The sequence below is a fragment of the Scleropages formosus genome, chromosome 7, assembly GCF_900964775.1.
Source record: "Scleropages formosus chromosome 7, fSclFor1.1, whole genome shotgun sequence".
NCBI lineage: Eukaryota > Metazoa > Chordata > Actinopteri > Osteoglossiformes > Osteoglossidae > Scleropages > Scleropages formosus.
This window is the reverse complement of record NC_041812.1, coordinates 17,154,848-17,177,618: the sequence shown is the minus strand read 5'-3', so window position 1 is coordinate 17,177,618 and position 22,771 is coordinate 17,154,848. Positions and strand designations below refer to the sequence as shown.

Here is a 22,771-nt window from a genome sequence, read left to right as displayed (position 1 = left end):
TCCTAACATTGTAAGTATACTTTAAAGAAAAGTGTCAGCTAAATGAGTAAATATGACCTTTTTCTTATGCTTTCCTTAGGACATTTGCCTCACAGAGCATAATTTCCTTTTTCCTACTAGCGTCTTCCTTTGTATATTTTTTCACAAAACATTCATTTTTACTGTACAACCCAACTTTTACTGTTTCCTGTTTATTCATCCTAAAAATCTTCAAAAATTGACCAAATAGAAAAAAAAATGTCAGACCCATAAATTTTGATGTTTTCTATCATTTCTAATACATTATTCTTATTACATCCACAAATTGATGAACAGTAGCAGGTTTGTATAGTAAGCTACTCACATTTTTACTCATGTGCTCAGCTACGTTTTGCTAGTGTATTATCTGAGGGTAAATACAGGCTTCTCTCACATAATGAGCATAATTTGTTTCTGAAGATCTGCTGGTAAAGAGAGTTCTTGTAATAACACTTTTCTGCCATTCATTTAAGGCAACAGCTCTACACACTTTGCTGTCTGCTGGCGATAGTCTGTAGTCAAATTTCTTAAGTACTGCAAAACATACATTTCCAGCACCAAGTAACTTTGCAGGTTTTTAATGAGCATTCTTTACAGTTGCACTGGATAACAATGACAAAGTTGTCAGTAAAGTCAAAAACATTGTGTAAATTGTCACATTTTGGAGCTTGAATTTGTGTGCTCATATTAAACCATGCCGCTCATTTTTAAAGGGAAAATATTACATAATTTATTTTAAAATAAATTTAGCATGGCTTTATATAGCAAATTCCTCAACATCCTTATTGCAGAGCTCTTACCACTGTACAATCATTTAAGAAAAGTGTTTAAGACATGATACATAAGCCAATTAGACCCAGAATTTCACACATAGATACAAATTACAATCAGCACCATATAATGCTTTTGTTCAAAGAAACAATTTCTTGGGATATTACATGGACAAAAAGCTACAAGGGAGGAGGGGAAAGGAAACAAAACTCTTGAGCCTGTTAGGAGACCAAAACTTTTGGATTTCAAGACCAGCTCACTGCACATAATTACTGGTTTGCCAACATTACTTATGTAGAGAAAAAGGTATAAGAGCAAATGCAAGAACGGTCTGTCGGTTTTTTGGACACCCTGTTACAGAGAATCTGAAGTCAGAGAGAGCAGTCAATGACCACTAACAACTATAAAGGCTTCTGGGTCTCACCTACACATCTATTTTTCCATGTACTATCATGAGAACCAGGTCTAAATACCAAAAAAAACATGTGTGGGCAGCCAAACTATTGACTGTGATTATTAACCAATCACAGAGTAACTGCAGTGTTGTAGTTTACATACAACAAACTACATTAATAGGTTATGTGATTAATCAAACATCTTGGTTATATAAAAAGTTGTCATTTTATTTTACAGCTGACAGTAAATAAGTGACCCAAAAAAACCCAAGCCAAACAGCATATACCCACTGAGCTTAATGTTTTACAGCTCTTATTTTATGGCTGCAATAAACAGTTTAACATTTGTGCTTAAACCAGCTCTGTATGCCATCCCCCCCCCCATACAAAAAGTCTAGAAAGAAACATCTGAGAAAAGTGGTAGCAGGGAATTTTTAACCCCAGTTCCCGAGACACTCCAAAAATTAATATTCACACAAAAGTGCGAATGCCATACTGGAATGGATCTCAATGGGGACTGACTGAATACTGAGTTGAGGTGCAGCTTCCCGTACATAGTCAGGGAAAACATCTATCAGTCCAGGTGTCAGTAGATAGATCTATGCTATCACATCTGCAGCACTTCTCAGTTGATGGTGAGCACGTCACTTTGGATCTCATGGCTCAGTTGTGTTTGCAGGTCGCTAAGTTTTTTCTTGAGAACGGCCAAAGCGGACATGACGATGGTCTCCGGTCGCAATGAACCACATGACTCTACATTGTAGTAGAACCTTTGGAAGAATGAAGTTTTCTGTCAATGCCATCATCCATACTCACCACTGTACTTTCATGGGTTTCCCCAAACTTTACAAAGATGCATGCATACAGATACTATATACATGGTAGAAACGGTTAAACATGACTGTTTTGAATCTGTACAAAGAAATAAAAAAATATCAATTTAATGATCTCATGGGTCAACTACTTAGTGACTTCATGTTTCAGAAGTTACGCAATAATTAAATACTGGATAAATGATTTAATTACAGAATATAGTTTCTGTATTAAGCACACACACACTTCAAAAACAAATTCATGAATGACAAAATAAAAAATTTATTCAATAGTTACACTATAAATTACTGCATAAAACTACAAATTATGAATAACCTGTAAATACCATGTTTGCCATTTCAAATAAAGCAAATAGGAACAAATATTTTCAACATGAATGAATGAAGTGCTTAGTATTTGGTACTAAAAAAGTAAAGTGGAATAATATCAATGGGCTAATTTTTTAAATGGACATGACAGAACAGTAAGTTACTTAAAGCAAGTGTTGCCCACCTCTCTGGTTTGCCATTAGGGTCATAGGGTGCCTGAACTTCATCTTCTTCAATTTCTGAATATTCACTCTTGGGCCTGAAACAGTAAGAAGGTGGTCTGACTGTTAGAGACTGTAAGAATTATTCATTGCTGGCAGAAAACTTTAGCCTGATTTAAAGTGTTTTTACAAAAATAACATACAGCACAGAGAAAACCTTTACACTGTTAAATACAAAATGAATTATACATTTCCCTCCCCATCACACTCAGCACATACCATTCTTCTGGGCGTGGGTACACTGTGTGTCTCAGAGCATTGTCTGGGTCATACTCGAAAGACACGCCAGCTGTGGGGTTCCACTTCGCATGCTCTTTGCCAAAACCTTTCTTAGCATAAGCCCTGAGACGCAGCTCTTGACCCTTCCGCAGTTTCACCAGCAAAATGTCTGGAAGGATGACAAATGACAGCATGAGTGTGAAGTACTTACTTACAGTTTAGGACACAAGTAGTATGTTCTAATGTCTAATTTTTTTCTGTACAAGTTTTTATTTTGGCTACCATGTTTCATACATTGTACAAAGAGAGCATACAAGACCCAACAGCTGACCAAAGGAAAGAGAAAGTCAGAAGAAAACAAACAGAGTCACTAAAGTGAAAAGATCAGGAAGCACTTTCGAAACTCACCATCTGGTTCAATATAATCATTAGGATCATTGTCCCGACTCCTGGAGGTCACCTAGGTAAGAGTAGACACAAAATCAAATTTGCTCTTTCACTTGGGTACACACATCTATATCTGTACCAGTGACCATTTAACTATAGGTTTGTGACTGGGACTGGGTGCAAGAATGTGCATGAATGGCCATATAAGGGTACTATATGTGAAAATGTTTTCTCTTTACTTACTGGGATGACCCTGGGATTGTTGGATAGGAGGTCTCTGGAGGTCACATGTCGTGTCTGATCTTCAGTGCAGCGCACATCCAGCGTAAGCTCAACTGAGCACTCGGGACAGAAATCATCACACGTACAGTCCTGAATGGGGGGGGGAGAAAAATGGCCATGTGTAAGAGCGAGAAAAACTGAAGTGTCCAGTGTAGCTCTTCTCCATTGTGAGACACAAAGGTTTGGGAGAATTTACACCATCACTGTAAAGACTTACCCTGGAGTACTGCATTTTATCCACAATATCATCACTGGTCAGGGGGATAAGACCTAAAAAGCAATACTATAATTAGCAGTTATTACCAGCAAGAAGTCAATTACATTATAAAGCCCAAAGAATTACGTTTGTTACTTCATTTAGCAGACACTTTTCTCAAAAGCGATTTCCAATGAACATGTGTGTTATCAGCCCTCACCTCATTCACCAAGGTGACCTACACTGCAACTACATCGTGCTGCTTTAATTTTTTCGGTATTTTAGGGTCCGTAGTGAGGAGTGTCTGAACTCACCAACTCTGTGCGCGATGAACTCATCATGGAGAACAGAAGAATTTGCATCGATTTGAATCCAGTCAATGGCTGAAAAACAGATAACCGAAACAATATTATACTACTAATAATAATTCAAACGTGAACTCCAAAAACAACACAATAAAAAAGACGTAATTTTCAAAAATCACCTATTGTCGGCACTTCTGACATGAATACACGGCGTAGTGAGTTGGCCACCCTGCAACACCAACGTGATACAACCGACATCAGTCACTCACAGTCACTGTCTCTCTCTCTCTCCATCGGACAGACTAGTCAGTGTATCCCAACACGAACTCCACTGCATTTTTCACTGTACTGCTACAGGTAGCATAACAAAATAAACAACATAGTAAACGCTACTCATCAATTATGCAATAATAAATAACCGCATAATCGACGTACAGTAACAGTATGAATATGAACTCACGCTAAGTCGGTGTTCTCAATTACAAACTTGACATTTTCGTCCGTCAGCTCTGTAATTTTCACCGTCGGCTGATTGGCATACGGCATGGCAAAAGCTGACGTAAACACAGATTTCTGGAACCAACAAAAAGAGCCAAAAAAAAATAAATAAAAAAAATTAACCACCAAAACAACACGACCCTGCACCACGAACGGAACTTTTTCCTCCCGCGTTACGTACTGTCGCGTTGATCCTTTAGCTTCCGGGTCATCCTAGAGAACTTCCGGGAACAAATTATTCGAACGGGCTGCGCTGTATGAACAACACACAAAATAGTTTACATACGTCACTGAACACTACTAATGCGTTTAGTATATCTTAATTATGTGTATAATAATTCTTTATAAATACTATAATATACACACATCCTCTGAAACCACTTGTCGCAGGGAGCCGGAGCCTAACCCGGCAACACAGGGTGTAAGGCTGGAAGGGAAGGGAAGGGAAGGGAAGGGAAGGGAAGGGGACACACCCACGGAGCGCCAGTCCGTCGCAGGGCACCCCAAGCGGGACTCGAACCCCAGACCCACTGGAGAGCAGGACCCCTTCTACAATATACGTGCAAATAAAAGTCGCACCTGTGATTGGCTGATGATGCAAAGATTTGAATTTTGCTCCGTGTTGACTGCATGCTCTTTCAATTTGTGTAGGTTTTCTTCAGGTGCTTAAAGTGTTATGGATTGATTGGTGGCTTTAAATTCCTGACAGTGTGTGAGGGTGTCATAGGTTCCATACACCATTCCTGCACTAGGCAAGTGGTTACCCTGGGTCGTCAATGAATATGACTGGGACCGGAGGCCCGTTCGTAACGCGCTTTGTTCACAAATCCAACGAATATGTCTCAGTAAAAGCTTAAAAGTAAAGTTGTAGCACAAAATACTCAAGGACTAGGTTCTGCAAAAACCATGGATAAACGTAGAATGAAGTATTTGTCATTCTTTCAGTTTTCATCAACTGCTTGACCTATGCTCACTGTGGTTCAGAGTATGTCCTGAAAACATTCAGTGTGTGTAAGGCAACCCCATGCATTGGATCAGTGCTGGCACTTGGGGGTCTGAGTGGACATTGTCTCCCAGAATTTTGCTCTGGCCTCAGAACTTATAAGTTTCTTTAATCCTGAAATAACACAACTTTCATCAACATCTGGTTAGGTTAATTTTGATTACTTATGTGCGCAATCAGTAAAACCATAAGAAAATCCACTTGTTTAGGGTGGATTTTGAGGCATCACCAAGGAGAGCATTATAGTACCTATTTGTTACATAGCTTTTCAGCAACAGATATGGAAATATGAGACTGAGCCTGGCAATGTATTTTGGGTGACAAAAGTTAGTTCTGCAGGTATGTATCAAATGTGAAGCAAGGATCAAATAGTACTGCCAGATTTTTAAAATTTCATACACTTCTAGTTAAATGGTTCAGCATTTACATTAAGTGATGGGGAATGCCAAGAAATACAACTTCAGTCTTGTTACCACTAGATGTAGAGAGTTTTAGCCATCCACAACAATATTAGAGACAATTTGATAGTGAGGAGATAGCTACCTCAACATCAAATTTACAATAAATGTAGATTTGAGTATCATTAGCCTGAAAATAATAGCTCAAGCCATGTGACAATCTGTGACCAAGTGAAACATATAGATATCAAAAAGACGACAGCCCAGTACTAAGCATGGAGGAATACTTGACATCAAACAACTTCAGAAGTAAAGTTGAGAAGCATGAAAGCAAAGGTAAGGTACGAGATACTCTGAGACAAATACTGATTTCTAAGAGTTTCAAGACAGGAAATGCTTAACTCAGAACAATATTTCTATTCAACTGTTTAAAACAGTGCTGAAATCTACAAGAACTGAATGGAGAGGGATCCAGAATCAGCTGCCTTTATGAGGTTAAAGTAATGTTTACTAGTGCAGTTTCTGTGCTGTGTAGTTTTCTTGAAGTCACACTGGAAGGAGTGAAAAAGGTTTGTGGCTGTCAATGATCATTAAATTGTTTCTCAACAGGGTTTTCAAAGATTTTTGCACAAATAGGCAAGTTTGAGATAGGATGTCCATTTTTATGTTACCTCAGAGTATTTTTCCTTTTAAAGTTGCACTGTCAATAGGGATTCTATGCAGAAAATAATTTTAACCTAAAGGTGTGTTTGTGTATGGAAACCCAACTGATAGAGTACAAATCAGCCCTGACCCACCTCTAAACAAAAGCTGGTTTCGGTTGTCACTAGAACATTAGCATAGTGACAACTGCTACTTTCTGAATTATTGATGAGCACAAAAATACGGGGAAAAAAATCTTCACTTAATATGCTGGACAAAGAATGTAGACTGGGCCCAATTCCCAGTCTCACTGGGTTTCAAGAGTTGTAGTCTGACTTTAGTCCAAAATAATTTCAGAATTAAGTCAATCAATACTTTTTTCTCGTATATATACATACACACAAGTTCGAGAGAGTGGCTTTCAAGTCATGCTCATGCAGTTTTACTGTATCCTTCACTTCTTTTTTCTGACATGAGGACAAAGTGAGGTCAAACACATAGCAAAGAACACACAGTGTGCGCTTTATTTGCAGTGCTCTCACAGAGCAAGGGAAAACCAAACATCTTAGATATAAACATTTCTATTGCAGCACGCATACCCCAGTTCTTACTGTCTAAAGCAAGAGAGATGGGCATGGGGCCTCTGGGGAAAGACTAAAATTTGGCATCTCTTACTAAAGCTATCTGGAGACAGATGGGCCAGATCTTAAGTCCAATACTCCTTTCAGTACTCCCCTACAGGGGAGGAAGAAAAACAACCACATAACAAAAGCACAGCTATAACTGAAATAACCCTTACAGGCATCAGGAGAGAGAGAGAGAGAGAGATGGTAAGGTAATGGTGATACTGAAAAAAAAAAAAAAAAAAAATATCTTTGAATCTGCTGTATGGGTCGACAGACAGATGAACAGACAGACCAAACCCTACTAGGATGGGAGAGTGCAGCGGTCTGAAGGCATTAGGCCAAAGTCAAGAAGGTCTTTTCCTCGTCTCATCGCCTCTGGTTTAGTCCTGTAAGGTTCTTCAGCTGTGAGAGAGTGAAAAAACAAGAAAAAAAAAAAAAGGGAAGCAAGAAAAATGACAAATTCATGCCAGCACAAACAGTGATTTAAAAATTTTCCAAAATAACTATATGCAAGGACTGCAGAGTACATCACATTTATTGAGGTAATCGCTCCCTTCAAAATGACAGTCTCGAATAGACAGGTTGCCCTTACACTGATAGCCGGCATTAAGACACTTAAAATCCTCCAAAGTGGAAAAAAAAGTAAAGAAGATCTCAAATAATTGGTAATTTTCTTGCAATTTAATTTCCTGCTGGCCTCAAACATATCCATCTTTTTAAAAGAAGACTCATATGAATTTCCATAGGATATGAACAGAAAATAGTCAAGTCCAAACACATCAAAAAAAACTGGCTCAAGAGGGTCAGAGCAGTATCAAAAGATACTATGTGCCATGTAACTTTCAGTATACTTGCACATCATGCTCTCAGAAAAACTCACTGTGACAGCAGCTCCCATGAGCCCCTGCACTACAGCTTCACCAGTTGATTGAACCTGAAAGTCATATACACAAAAAAGTGGGATTACTGAGGTAAGTTTTCACACATGTTACATCTAGGAAGCTCAAACTTTGCACAGATTTTTAATAAACATAACCACAAATATTATACTGTTTGTAAAAATAATTCTATATAGGAGGACTAAGTCAAAAAGTATCCACAACAATATTTTAACTTTAACATACTGTGAATACTTATTTACCCTCCGACATAAACCCATGTAACAAAGGTAATATGTGACTGATGTAATGAAAGTGACTACTAGATCCTAACAGACACAATCTTAGATTTACAGAGCAGATATTTAATAATTTAATGCAACTTGAACACCTATGGTCAACAAGCACCTAGATGTATGGGATTAATTATGGCAATGAATTCCAGTTACCGTCTTGACTGTGTTAGCCATATTAACAACATCTTGGATACGATTGTCGAGGAAGGTCCAGGTGTCCTGGAAATCAGGGGATGAGTCCTGTACCATCACCAGCTCTGTGGTGTTGTAGATCCCAGTCAGAGCAGCACGGCGAGTGTACCAATTCAACTGGCAGTGAGAGAAGCCGACAGGGGGTAGTACAGGATCAGGTTCCACAAATCCTTTCATTCATATCCATTTGGAAACACAATCATAAAATTGCTCACAGACAGCAAGCACCATGAGATAACCTAAAGTTGTCCCATTTGGTTAAGGGAGGGAGACAGGAAGCAAGCAGAGGAACGAGAACCAAGGGCTGGCCCTAGAGATACTGGGTGAGCTGGAGGGTTATTTCCTACAACTTATTTGTTCAATAGGTTACCCAGCCCCAAAAACATTGGGAGAAGTTTTGAGGAAAAGACATGGGATGGCAAGGACTAGAACTCTAAGCTTTTGAGAAGAGGGAGACAGTGCCATGACTGACTGAGAAAGACATAAAGGGAGAAGGTGAGGTAAGGAAGAAGAGCAACAGGGGAGAAAACAATGCGACTAAGGAAATAGGTGGTGGTAGTAGTAACCTGGGCTGAGGCAGGCCGAACAGTAGGAAGGTGGTGATTGAAAGGTGTAAGGAAGAGTTGGGGGGATGGGTTGGACAGGTGAGAGGACCCACTCACATCTGTTGAGCGGTCCCCAGCGTAGTACCAGATGTCATCCACCAGAGTGGACATGTGTTTCAGGCTGTCCGGAATATTGTGAGGAAGCAGCAGGATGCTCATGGCCTGGAGGGTGAAGTTGATACTAAATATTTCTGACTCCAACTAAGCTGAGAAGTTACCCAGAAACAACTATAAATAAATCAAACCACAATATACCTATGTCACATGTTCTATGTCAGCCATCAGCGATGTACCTTTTTTTGTAATGGAGTGGACAGTATGCCACCTACATAAACTTAGAGCACAGGTCATGGTTGAAGAGTGAGCCGTAAATACCTGTGGCCACGTGTTGATGTATGGGACAAGCATCCTTAGTCGGGTCTCCACAGCATCTCTCAGAAACTGTGCAGTTTTCTTTGGTCTGTAATACAGGTGTACATTCAACAGCGGAGGGATTGCATGAACAAAAAAATTTTTCAATTCCAGTCTAAACATTTTGCACGTAAGCAAATTAATTTATGAAACTGTGAATATGCCAGTATGCATGGATACTTTCAATGATTCTGTTGATTGTGCTCCCACACTGTAATTAATAAGCCATACCCCTCTTCCTTGAGCCCAGCACCAGATTATCAATCTCAGGACTCTTATGTACTGCCTTGTCTGTTTCCCCACACCAAGATGCCCTGGCTGAGTGTTGATATGTGTGCACACCCACATGGAAGGGTCACTCACTCAGCCTGGCCCAGCTGCACCTGGTTGTGCTGCTCTGCTAGGATTTCTGTGAGCTGGGCATTACTTTTGGCAACGAAGAAGAGGACCAGGTCGCCGGACCCATTGGTGAACATCTCACTGGAGGCTGAAGACAGACCCAGGGTCTGGCAGACAGGGCAAGGAAAAAACAATGATAGAGCATACTTTATGGCACAGAGGATGCCTCAGATAAGGTATAATACACTACAGCAAGTAAGAAAAGCTCTCTTTGGTTTATTCTATTTTTTGTATTATGTAACAAAGCAGTAACTTTACTTTTATCCGGTATAGGCAAGAACGTATTTTTGTAGCAAAACAAAGAAGTATAAAGGGCTAAAAATGCCCTTAATGTCATACAATGGCCTCATATTATCATACCAGACCGAATTCATCAGCCACCTCACCTTTGTTCCCTCACTCTCCCTCTCTTTTCAATTGCTCACCTCAGCTCCTGCAGCAATAGCCTCTACTGACCAGCCATGCTGTGGGACAAACTCTAGAGCAGCAGCAAGGATGCGTGTCTGCAGCTGCTCCTCTGTCTCGTAATCTTCAGATTGCTCCCCGTCCTGGTTTGCATAGCTTTGGGATAGCACAGGGCATCACAGTGGTGAAGAGGCATGTCAGAATTAGACATTGGGGTACATGGATTCATCAGTTTAACTTTACTTCTTGCACCTCCTTAAATGTTGCTATTACCAAAAGGTCTCACAGTGGAGGTTTGATAAACTGCGATCTACTGTAAATACTGTCATCAAATAAAAGGACTTGGGTTTAAATCCCCACTTCTGCTGTAGTACTCTTGAGAAAGGTACTTTCCATGAACTGTTCAAATGAAAACCTCCCAGCCGTGTAAATAGGTAAATAACTAAAGCTGTGGAAAAAAGTCTGAATTGTTTGAACTTACATGGATTTCTGTATGAATGGCTCCTAAAATGTGATCTGATCTAGACCATATTTTAGGAACCACTGATGCAGAAATTCAGATGATTCCAAAGGGTTTGCAAACTTTTTCCCCTCACAATTGTGAGTCGCTTGATATTCAAAGTTACCATTGTAAGGTGCCTTAGACAAAGATGTTAGCTAAATAATGGTTCAAAGCTATAAAGATGAATCAGTGATTATCCTGTAGCAGGCTTGTAGGGTCTCTGGACTTTTGCTGCATCCCAGAACTTAACTGATCAACCACAGGGATCATTTAGATAGACAACACATTTCATTATCAAAAATCTTTAAAAACTCTCCGTCAGTCAGGATAACATCTGCCTCCATAACACAACACTTTCACAATGTTTCTACAACCCTGCGAGACACCCCCCCGCCAGGCTGGAAACTGACCTGGTGTTTGGCTGTGGACCTTCTGCTTCAGAACCAGGTATCTTTGGTTCCTGCTCAGAGGCATGGGCCTGGTAATGCTGATGGTAGGAAGATGAGGATGATGATGATGTGGAGGATGACGACGTGCTGTCGGGTTTGGAGTAATCTTGTGTGTACAGCACGGCTGCCTGATGAACACGGCGTTGCACTGTCCTGTATCGGGGACCGCCTGCCAGAGGAACGGGCACTGGAGAAGGCATAGCACAGAGTGGGTTTGCATAATCTACAAAAAATATAAACTACCAGAGTGAGAAGGTGAAGTAGTGGTTGGGGCTCTTGTCTTACAATAAGATTTCTAGTTTGCAACCACACTCCTGCTACAGCACCTTTCATAAAGGTACTTACTCTTGATTGATACACTAACAGTACCCTGTTGTATAAACAAATGAATCATTAAAAATCTGATTAATTTTAGTGATCAATTTCAAGGTGCCGAGCAGGAAACAGCTATGAACAGGAATTTCTGAAGAGAAACTATGTGTATTTTCTATTATCCTATTTTTTTATGCACAGCATGAATAAAAATATTAAAATGAAAAAACCGTGAAAAATTGACAAGATTTTCACAGAACTTAACCCTCAGCTAAGAGCCTGTTTTACTAACTTTTTTCTGATAGTGTATAAAAAAAAAAATTTAGTGGAAAGTGGCAATGGTGACAAATGTTGCGCACGCAGAAGAGGATGAACCGGTCAACCAATGGTATTGAATTCAGGGTGGTGTAGGTAACGTTTTCAGTAATTTTAAATTGGTTAATGTCATCCGTAGACATTACAGCCAAATGCTGGGACTCAAAATTAAGGTAATGAGGTTGAAGGGACGGCTGTCGTAAGTTGCATGTCCCAATTCAAAGACCATCAGTAAATATTCTGGTGTTGTGCAAAAAAATACCTTTTATCTTTGTTTTCATTAAACACATTTTTGTTCCAAAATTGTTTTCCCCCCCCACCACAAATAATTGTTATTCAGTCCCTTACAACAGGTATTCATCTAGCAGGGTGATTTCAGGGAATTAATTCAATTCAATTCATTTTTACAGAACACTCTTCTCACACAGTGACACAGAGAGCACTGAACAAAGGATCGGAGCAAATAAAAGGTTGGCAATACATTAAATACGCCAACCAGCCACAGAGGAAAGGAACAATTCAAGGCAAAAAGGGAGGAAAATAAAAACCTCTGGGTCAAAGTGCTAGTGGCTGCCCACCCATCTGAATTCTACAGAACAACACGTAAGTCATTAACTCTTATGTGAGAAACAGGTGCATTTACTTATTATATAAAAAAGGTCTTAATTTTCTCGAAAGAATCATGTACAGACCGAACATGCAAATGAGGGATGTCTGTATTATGTAGCTTTTCCCGGCTAAAAGGTCAAATGACGTTGGCTTTACGAACAATTCGAGTAACGAACAGAATTCCGGTTCCAATGTTGTTGTTCGTAACGCGAGGAATTACAGTACACACAGTCAGACAAAGATTCGCCTGGCGCAAGAAAGTCGCAGCATGACGTGAGTGTTAAACGGCCGTTACGTTTGTGACATGGCTAGTAAAAATGCCACGGAGAGAGAAGCGTGAACTGAAGTGAAAAAGTGTAAAAGAAAGTGACGTGCGCGGGCCGCCGTCCACCATCACATCATCAGTAACTAACTGCCCTTCAATCACCTTGCTTTGCCCCACAAACTCCAAGGTGCCCAATTCGCCCAGTTCAGTGTCCCTCTGCTACACTATAAAACCCCTAGCTTCTCGGCGTCTCGAAGAACGGCTCCCAAAGGAGTCCACTCGGACCCAGGCTCACCACTGCAGAGACCCCGCAGGATACTCCCGGCTCGCAGCCCTCTTAGTAGCGCCGCCATATCAGCCGCGAGCCCGCGACGCTCCGCACAACGTGCGCGTTCGTGACGAGAACGCTCACTGTTTGTGACGTCACTACGTGCGCAGCAGCTCCCCGGAGGGGTGGAGAAATTTGGGAAGGGTTGTTTTTTCACGTCTAAAACCTAAAATTAATTATTCAGCCACGAGTTCACTTGCTGTATTGGATTCAGTTCAACTTTGTGTTTTAATTGTTTGATTTTCATCGCTTTTCTTGTTTGTGTAAGAAGAATTCACAACGAAAATTGGTTCTCACAAGGAAATAAAAAGAAAAATACATGATGATGATGAAGGAAACATACACATAGCCTAAATATCTTAATGGAATTAACCTGAGGAACAATTGATATTGCCAAGAATGTAGTTTGGAACGCTGTTTTTAAATAGTAATAAAAACACAATATGAAGGAAAGAAAGAAATGTAGCTGTTGGCTATTAATATAGAAACAAAACAGTTTGTAAGTCTAAAATAATAATTTGTAAATAATTTGAGAGCACCTCAGCAGTATCAGACACTCAGTGGCCCTGCCCAGTTGCTCTGCTGTGCTGAGAGGGTGACATGATGAACTGGTATCACTGTTACGGAGTTCAGCAAAGATGAAAAATCAACACCAATCCAAAACAACACTCCACAAACGTGGATCTTTCCACATTTATAAACGTACCAGAAAATTAAAGATAATTGACTCCCTTTTAATACATATTTATTGTACATGACTTTTTATGAACAAATGCATACACAAATAAACACAGCACTATTGCAATAGGACCAGAGCTCTTGCTGTTGTACCTTTCCAGTTGCAGTTGCCACACTCTTGGTTTAGTGTGTTTTTTGCAGATTTCTGAGGAAGTTATTTTACATGATGCCCAGCGTCAAAACTCAGAGGCTTGGTTACATGAAAGCGGTCCGCCACATTTCCTCTTCTTATCCCTTAGATAATTTTTAGACTTCTGGAGCGCAAGGAAGAGTAGCAGTGGATGGCGGGGAGGGCAGGAATACAGTGTTCCGTACAGTATGAGTGCAAGACGTATTGGTCAGTATACTTTCAGGCACACTTGGCAGTGGGAAGGCAGAATGGCATGCTCCGTGGTGGGACCGGGATGTCTGAGAACAGAGCACGGTACCCGGGAGGCAGTGGAGGGGCACTCTGTTCCAGCATGTCCAACACTGCAACTCGCACGTCCCGTGGAACGTCCCCCCTTATGTCCAGTAGCACTGATACGTGCTCCGTGCTATGGACACAAACACGCCAAATCATGACAGACTGAACTGATGCTTATAAAAAAAACAGAAAGACATGAAAAAACTGACAGATTGTCGAGGGAGGAGGTGGTTGAGCGTGACGAGGTCGTGAAAATTACCTTTTACGTTTCTCTAGACTTTATACTTACGTGAAAAGATTTTCTTAGCTATTGTGAAAACTGAAAACTTTTTTTTTTTTGGCCATAGAGCATTCAAAAAGTATTAATGTATAATACTGTGCAAAATATACATACTGGACATTTATTTATGAATAAGAACAAGACTCGAGAAAGTTGCTTCTACAAATGATTTATCTGCAAACGGCAGATTTGAGCAATTCCATTCCTTGATGCCACAAATTCTGCAGGCTACTTTTCAGTTACCCCTAAAGTTTGTACCTTTCAAAGCAAGTTTGATTTATTGTCTAAATTTTTAATCTTGTTCTTCTGTATGCAGAGATTATATGTAAACGAGCACTTCCTGCAGCTCTTGAGGGTAAGATCTGCCCTCTTATTTTCACAATGTGGGGAGGTTTACCTGATGTCTGGATACTTGGACGCTAGGCCCGACACCTCCAGGGTCAGCATATTGGGGTCCTTCAGCTGTATGAATTCAGCCAGAACAGGCAGCAGTGCACCGGGTGTAAACCCGGCCACTATTCCCTCCCCCTCCTACACAGACACGCAGGTGCACAGACAATGAGTGGCTATGAAAAATATCAGCCACCTTAGAAGTAACATTGTACTGTTATAGCTATTATACTTCATGTCGTGTCACTTAAGCTATGATAAATGGGATCAAGTGGAAATCATAAGACTCAGAACAGGGAAGCATTGAAATATTATCATTTTTGCAGAGTGCACATAGATCTCTCAGGGGATGGGAGGGGTGTTGCCATGGAGACAGCAATGCACCCCCATGGCTACCGTAATGTGGCTGTGACCTCACCAAACCCTGGAAGAGGTCCCTCAGCAGCTGAGCATCCTGTGTTATGCGCTGGCCCACTTGGACACGCTCGGCCACTCCTTTGCAAACCAGCCGCTTCTGCATCAGTGCCTGCACGTACTCCACCACTATGAGCCACTGACATTCCTCCTGCAGACGCTAAACAGCACAGACAGTGCTTAACTGTGATAATAACAGCCGCAACTCTCATCGGGGATTAGGATCAGATTCAGATTCTAAAATGACTGGAGACATCATTGGGTGACTGACCTGGCGGCAGGGTGGTCGCACGCGGGTGTACAGCTCACAGTGTTGCTCCAGTACCCCACACAGCAGAGGAGTGATCTCACCGTGGGCCAGCCAGGAGCCTGACATCAGCCGCAACAGGAGGGGTTGCAGGTCCAACAGCAGCTCATCCATCACCAGGCGGCAGGCCTTCTTCACTACCCGGTCCAGGGCTGCCAATGGGCCTGGTGGTGTCCAGGGGAACCGGCCTGCAGGACAGGAGCTGCGCTGCTCCTGTAGGCTTTCTGTGGAACTCCTGGATTCATGAAGCATGAGGTGAAACAGTATGTACAAGGAAACACACGTATATGTATACAGAAAAACCTCCCCCCAACAGCACATTACACTCACTTGAGGACAATACAGTTGCAGATGGAAGCCATCAGATAGTGGAGGTAGAACCTGTTGTTGCTGCGGTCCCTGCGATGCTCCTTTCCAAATTCCATCAGAGCTTCTCGAAACCTGATGAAAAGGGAAGCAGCACAGAGGTCTGAGAATAAGGGAGAGCAGCATCAAAATCATAATGTTCTCTTCACAGATTTCACACGTGGCTCTCAATTTGTAGGAACAGAACATGCACGTACTATCATGGAGGACACACCTGTGCTGCGTACCTGTTGAGGAAGCTTTCCAGCTCATAGAGTCCCATCTGTATAATGCGATCCCGTAGAGAGTCACTTATCATCAGGGCCACTCGAGCATTTTCTTGCAGCATCTAACATGTCCCCAAAAGAAGCAGGAGGTAAGTCAAAAAGTCTGTGGGGTATATATATAGGTTCATATGCCTGAACCTCTGTGCTACAAGCACATGTACAAATATTATTCATTTATCTATATTATTAACATGGGACAGCAAGTAGCATAGTGGTTAGATCTGCTCTTTAGACTTGAAGGTTGCAGGTTTGAAACCCCCTGTCACTGCAGTATCCTTGAGCAAGGTTTGTACCCAATCACAATTATCCTGCTGTATAATAACTGTAGGTAGCTTAATACTATAAGTTGCTTATTAATCATCAGCTAAATGAATAAATGAAAATGAATACTTGTGTACCTGTGTGATGATGGTGGGTAAACTAGTTTGGTAGAATCCCTCATGGTCAGTGTCGGGCTCTTGGTCTCGTTGCCAGTCTGTCAACTCTACCTCTAGTGCCTTGTGCATCCACTCTGACACACTGCTCTACACAGACAGAAAAGTCAGCACATCTAGTCCAACAAACTGCTGCACAGCACAAGCTGCAAAAATCAGAATATCCAGTCTGACGCTGTGCTCAAAAGTGGAGGCAACGATATCAGGACTTTGAGGCTGGTGCAATGTTCAACACTAGAAGGTTATTGCCAAAAATTCAAAACATTTAGTCTGAAACATTGCTGCAAAGAGCAGACAGCAAAGTAAATACGATATTCTGCAACACAGTGCACTCACCCGAACACTCTGCACATATTTATTCTGCAGCTGCTCCAAAGCCTCTTGAGAGATGAGGGGTCCTAGTTCTTCAGGGTCAAACTCTGACACCAGGTCTGAGTGGCCCATCATCTCAGGGCTGGGAAACATAACACCAACATACACTCAAGGAAATGAATACACAATCACACAAACATAACCATACAGCACATTGCCAACATGGAGAGAAACAAACACAAGCACTCATATATAGATAAATATGATAGCGCTGGACTGTGTAACCATTGCTTTAAACAGACACACACACACCCATACATTTTCACTGCTTGTTCACATTAGAAAAGTGAATGACTATGTTATCCGTATACTGAGAATCTCATACCTCAAAATCTGATACTGTGCTGGGTGTATACAGATCCCATACCCCTATAGCCCCCTCACCTCCTGTAGACGTGCAGCACCCAGTTGAGCACGGCAAAGATCTCCCCGCTCTCCAGCTCCCAGCTGCTCACCTGGGCCAGGTGGGCCTGCAGGCAACGGTGGCAGGCTCTGAGGTAGGCACGTGCCAGCCGATAGTGGGGTGGCACGCAGTGTTCCAAAAGGTGCTGCACTGTCGCCAAATCTCCCATGATGCTATGCTGCAGGGCAGAGAGGTGACCGGCCAGGCCAGGCCCCCGGGTGTGCAGGTAGGAGACGCTACGGAAGCGGCTCGATATAGACTCTTCCATCACCTTGGGACAGTGAGCATGGAATATAAAAATAAAACTTTACTTATATATTTATTATTTCATAAAATACAGTTCACTTGGCTTCCAAACAACTAACAAAGGGGCTGTTTCTCAAACACAAAAAAGCCAAATATAACCGAGTTGTTGCATGTATTTTGCTGTAATCCCATGTATTTTCCTTTGGGGTTAATAGTTTTCATTCATTCATTCATTCAACAACAATATCTTCATACTGATAAAACATATTCACATGTATAGTACTTAAAAAATTGACACGAAAGCTGACTATGAGATAGAAATGCTGAACTTTTTAAACAGTGTAGGAGTGGAAGAACACACAGTTTATGCAGGGAACCCAAGTTTGGGCCTCTTTGTGCTACTCTTGAACCTAGGTACCTGCCACAAGCTGAATGACAATTCGCTAATACCACTGGGGAAGTCAATATCTCTGAGGCTTTTTTGAAAAACTACCTGGAAGAAGCGCTTCCTCCAACAGCGTGGTCGCCCGCTCGGGAGAGGCCTGGAGGAGCCTGCTGCCTCGCCCCTCTCCTCCAGCAGGGCCCGGTCCAGCGCCTCCTCCCGCTCCACAATTCGAACAACAGACACAAATGGAGTGGGGTTCTGCCGGGCCAGAGTCAGCCCACTGCCCACCACTGCCCAGAGCTCCTTGGCTAGTGCATCCACCAGGCGGCCCACACCAGAGAAGTACTCCCGCACCAGCTCCTCGTCACAGGGGTCCGGGGGTCCAGCCCCATAGAGCTGCCACAGTACCTCATCTTGCCAACGCTCCAACTCCATCAGCCGGGCATGGGCTTCCAGAAGGCGCCGGGACTCCACCAGTCTCTCTGTTTCCAGCACCGCCCCCCGCACTGGAGGAGGAAGAGGAAGCCACAGATCAGGGGTTTGAGGGAGGTGGTTGAATGGTGATACAAAAAGAGTGATGGGGGAGATAACAGGTTTACGTCTCATTTAGGCAGTCTGATGTTGAGGTCAGGAAGAGAGGAGGACATTAGTATGTTGAAATCACTTTCTAAAAGGGAAATGCAATAAAGAGTCTCTTTAGAAGGACAATGTATAAATAATGCAAAAATGAAAGTGGCAGCTGTTAGACTGTATGTTACATGTTAGGGAGCAGACATTAGAAACAATTACCGAAAGAACTGGTACAGGGTGAATACTCAGTCTGAGAAGAGCAGACAAAATATTCAATCAAAATAAAAAAGGCGTGCAATTATGGAATGGAGGGAGAGAATGAGTGGTAAGCCGAGAAGAGCTATGAGGTACTGGAAAAAAACACTGCCAAGGACAGAGTGATGTAGTAGCGATGAATCATGGGCTCACCAGCGTAGAGGTGGGGCAGGTTGCTGGTGGCTGCAAGTAGCTGACGATGATTGACAGAAACCTCTCGCAGAGGGACCAGACCCGCGACCCTCTCTGCATTGCGTGTGGTCTCCAGCCTAACCTCGGCCAATGAACGGGACACCTCCTTCAGCTCCACCCGGGCCTCCCGTAGCTGCTCCAACCCCCAGCCCACCCCCTCCAGGTAGGACTGCACCATCGACTTGTTGGGACAGGTTGGACAGAGCAGTAGGGACATAAAACGCAAGGCATTAAACTACTCAAACATTGTATGTCCAAGTACCAACTGTGTGCATAGGTGTGTAGAGATACCTGTAGCCTTATGTGTATTCATTTCACTTTTTGACTTGTCTTTCACTTCACGTGTTGAACGGGAACATGGGGTACTTTTTGTATAAGAAACACTTACTGGTGATAAATTAAGCCTTTCTTCAATGTCAAGAACATGTTTAGATGAAGGTATGTGTGATCATAGAGAGCACCAGTGGACATTTTTTTGTGTCTTTGTGTGCATGTGGTTGTAGCCAGAAGATGAGTTAAGACCACTCGGGAATGTGTATGACTAGAAAATGGGTCAGGAGTTAGGAGATTTATAAAAAGCAGAGTATATGTCTATTCCTTTACGTCAACCCGAATAAGGGACGATATCTGTGATTAGTAATTACAGTAATGAGTGGACGTCGGTTCATGAGTAGACAGACGTGTGTAGGTACGTGACCAATATTGTGGATCAAGAGCAGACTTGGGTGTGTGTGTGACTGCACTGAGATGTGTCTGTGTGTAATCAGTGCCTTAATGGACATGGATGAGTTTGAATTTACTTTAGATTTACTTACTTAGTAGGCACCTTTCTTCAAAGTGACTTATAATGATTAGTAACCAGTGTTTAGCAGACTTATCCAAGGTGACTTACAGTGTTAGATATACTACACAAAATTACCTATAATCATTTCCCCATCTATTCATTTGAGGAATGTAATACACATACACACATTCCACGGGCAATTTAGAGTCACCGACTGATCTGAAACACATGTGTTAGGACTATGGGAGGATGCTGGAGGACCCAGAGGAAACCCACAGAAACAATGAGAGAACATGCAAATTCCACACAGATTAAATGGCCATTGAACCTATGTCCGATTGTGCAGCACAGATGCTGAGAGGCATCTGTCCGGCTCATGTCGCCTACTAGCATCTAGTTTGCGGTACCTTGAGCCTGGAATGGATGGACTCTGTGCGTTGGCTCTCTCTCTTCCGGTACTGGCTCAGTCTCTCCAGCTGCTCTGGGTGAGAGAACACACCTGAAGCCCACTTCAGGGCTGCACCTCGTGCCAGGCACTCCGCCCTCTCCAGCTCTGGCCACACCTCCATACTGGGAAGGGCGTCTGTAAATCCAGCAGCCAACAAAGTCACTGTCACATATTTGTGCAGAATCATCAAGAAGACGGAGTCATCAGCAATGGTGAGAAATGAAGAGGTGCAAGACCATCGTATGTGTGTGAGAGTGTGATCGTATGAGTCACTCTGGTTATGACACCCTGAGGGATTGCCATATATATCATTGTTAAATATTTATATTTATATTTTCATTTATATTTTTATTTATATTTAGAGCAGAGGGATGCGATGGCGCAGCAGGTTTGGCTGGGTCCTGCTGTCTCGTGGGTCTGGGGTTCAAGTCCTGCTTGGGGCGCCTTGCGACGGACTGGCATCCCGTTCTCCATGTGTCCCATCCCCCTCCAGCCTTACGCCCTGTGTTGCTGGATTAGGCTCCAGCTCTCTTCGGCCGAAGTGTGTGCGTGTGTTTATATTTGTATTTACATTTATATTTATTCAGTCAGCTGATGCTTTTCTTCAAAGTAACTTACAATGTTAACTATTTACTCATTTATACAGCTTGATACTTTTACTGGTGCAATTTAGGGTAAGTACCTTGCTCAAAATGTACTACAGCAGTAGGTGGGATTCAAACCCGTGACCTTCAATAAAGAAAAGCTCTTTTTGAATGATTTCTGCATGACCCATGAAAGCTTGACATTCTTTTATAAAAGCATCTGTAGTTGGTGTGCTGTGATATAAAGCAACCCTTGTATTACTTGTTATTCGAAATAAATAGAATTAGGCCACCATAATAATACTGGTAGGAATCTCAGAACTGAGCACAATCACAGTCTCATAACACATTCTAGGACTATCCACAAGCTCCCATTCATTTTTATAGTCCTCCAACACAAAGTATAGATCCTACTACATTTGTTGAACATGTGCTAGTGTTAATCTGGACAAAGTTTCAGTGTTCCACAAATTAATGACATTTCAGCTGCAAAGATCATGGAGAGTTAACAACAAACAGTAGCTGTAATAATGCCAGGATTTTCACTCTTTCAATTCCTTGACTGTAGAAATGCATGTAATATATTAACAACTGCAGCAGAGACCATTCATAACATTCAAGTTATTGACAGACAAGAAAAACTGTCATTTTTATGGCTTCGGAAATATTTTGTTGTTCGTGATAAAATCAATATGAACGGCAGCAAGAACTGAAAGAAAAAAAAAATTTGGTATAAAGCATTGTTTACTCGTGACATTTTTTATTGTCACTCTATACAGTGTGTGATCATTGATGCTGCTACACAGTTGGTGCTTTTTGCTGGTATACAATGATTGTGTGGAGTGCTGTGAGAATGTATAATTAGGTATGTAGTATATTGTTATTATTGTGAAGTGTCCATGTGCAGCTTGTGCGAATGCCTGGTAGCGAGTGTGGACCGTACCTCCAGAGTTCTCATCGCTGTTGTTGACTCCGGCAGCCGACATTCACTTTCAGTTTGGCTATCCGTCAGCCCGTCACCAAGGGAGACTACAATTCGATCTGAGAGAAGCAGACGCAGCCCAGAAAGCGGCACGGATCGAGGGAGAGAGAGAGACGGAGAAAGAAAGAGAGAGAGCTGGCAAAACATCCACTCGGACGACCCAACTCCCTCACATCCTCTACAGACCAACAGGAAGGGAGGGCGGGGTGGAGTGGGGGCATGAAGAGGAGGTGAACCAAGTGGATGAGGGTATGGGTAATATGGATAAGGCGTCCAACAGGATCTGTTGTCAAAGTGGCTTTTGTCCACAATTTTTTTTCTCTAGTTAAGTCAGCCTTCCTGGGCTGGATATCAGACACAAATATAGGATTCTTGGTCTAAGCACTGTGTTCTGCTACCCCTACGTTAGTTGTGCAGGGACAGGGCAGAGCTAAGTGGAGAAGGAGACATGCTGTGTGGCTCCGTGTCACTGTTGAAAGGCTAATCGAATCCCGGGCAAAAACTGCTGAGTCACCGGTGCATGATCCCATAACCCCTCTGCTCACCCTCAGTGTGATCTTTCCCAGCTGCTATGCATTCTGCAGTGCTGGGGATTTCAAAATCTGTTCCCCCCGTAGGGTATGTTTATAAGAGGCCTCAAAGCTTCGTGGCTGTTTGCTTATGTGTGTGCAAGAGGGCATCGCGGTTCGGGTTTTCGAACTCTCGACCTCTGTCTGAATTCCCTTTCTTTTTCTCATAGGCTGGGAAAGGAAATGAACCGCGTCTTTAATTTCGGTGTGTGTGCGTTCACACCATGATTTGTGGAACACAAATAGAGCCATTGCATTTATTCTTTACAAAAGCACCCCTCCATCCTATGTCTCTGTCGTTTGCACAAAAC

The 22,771-nt window shown here is 42.3% G+C and overlaps 3 protein-coding genes across 4 annotated transcripts; all 3 read right to left on the bottom strand.

Moving 5' to 3' along the window:
• Positions 1-568: 568 nt before the first annotated feature.
• On the bottom strand, positions 569-4,624 carry polr2c (RNA polymerase II subunit C). The gene is made up of 9 exons (XM_018739298.1): positions 4,397-4,624; positions 4,116-4,165; positions 3,946-4,014; positions 3,653-3,705; positions 3,397-3,525; positions 3,175-3,226; positions 2,767-2,935; positions 2,511-2,585; positions 569-1,954 (listed from the first exon to the last, which is right to left on the bottom strand). The coding sequence occupies exons 1-9, from the start codon at positions 4,480-4,482 to the stop codon at positions 1,810-1,812; spliced, it is 828 nt and encodes a 275-aa protein (XP_018594814.1). The 5' UTR covers positions 4,483-4,624; the 3' UTR covers positions 569-1,809.
• A 2,354-nt stretch (positions 4,625-6,978) lies between these two features.
• On the bottom strand, positions 6,979-13,142 carry coq9 (coenzyme Q9 homolog (S. cerevisiae)). Of its 2 annotated transcripts, none has more exons than XM_018739254.2 (9): positions 13,037-13,142; positions 11,202-11,427; positions 10,310-10,445; positions 9,849-9,991; positions 9,450-9,534; positions 9,132-9,236; positions 8,431-8,586; positions 7,984-8,037; positions 6,979-7,505 (listed from the first exon to the last, which is right to left on the bottom strand). In XM_018739254.2, the coding sequence occupies exons 1-9, from the start codon at positions 13,092-13,094 to the stop codon at positions 7,470-7,472; spliced, it is 999 nt and encodes a 332-aa protein (XP_018594770.1). In that variant the 5' UTR covers positions 13,095-13,142; the 3' UTR covers positions 6,979-7,469. The 2 variants fall into 2 exon arrangements, with proteins under 2 accessions (XP_018594770.1, XP_018594771.1); XM_018739255.2 differs by having other exon boundaries at positions 11,202-11,409.
• Positions 13,143-13,888: 746 nt separating this feature from the next.
• On the bottom strand, positions 13,889-21,927 carry exoc3l1 (exocyst complex component 3-like 1). The gene is made up of 13 exons (XM_018739336.2): positions 21,853-21,927; positions 20,285-20,460; positions 19,055-19,274; positions 18,185-18,582; positions 17,427-17,716; positions 17,007-17,124; positions 16,635-16,760; positions 16,198-16,298; positions 15,935-16,045; positions 15,569-15,839; positions 15,302-15,457; positions 14,891-15,024; positions 13,889-14,343 (listed from the first exon to the last, which is right to left on the bottom strand). The coding sequence occupies exons 1-13, from the start codon at positions 21,893-21,895 to the stop codon at positions 14,157-14,159; spliced, it is 2,331 nt and encodes a 776-aa protein (XP_018594852.1). The 5' UTR covers positions 21,896-21,927; the 3' UTR covers positions 13,889-14,156.
• Between the last annotated feature and the right edge of the window lie 844 nt (positions 21,928-22,771).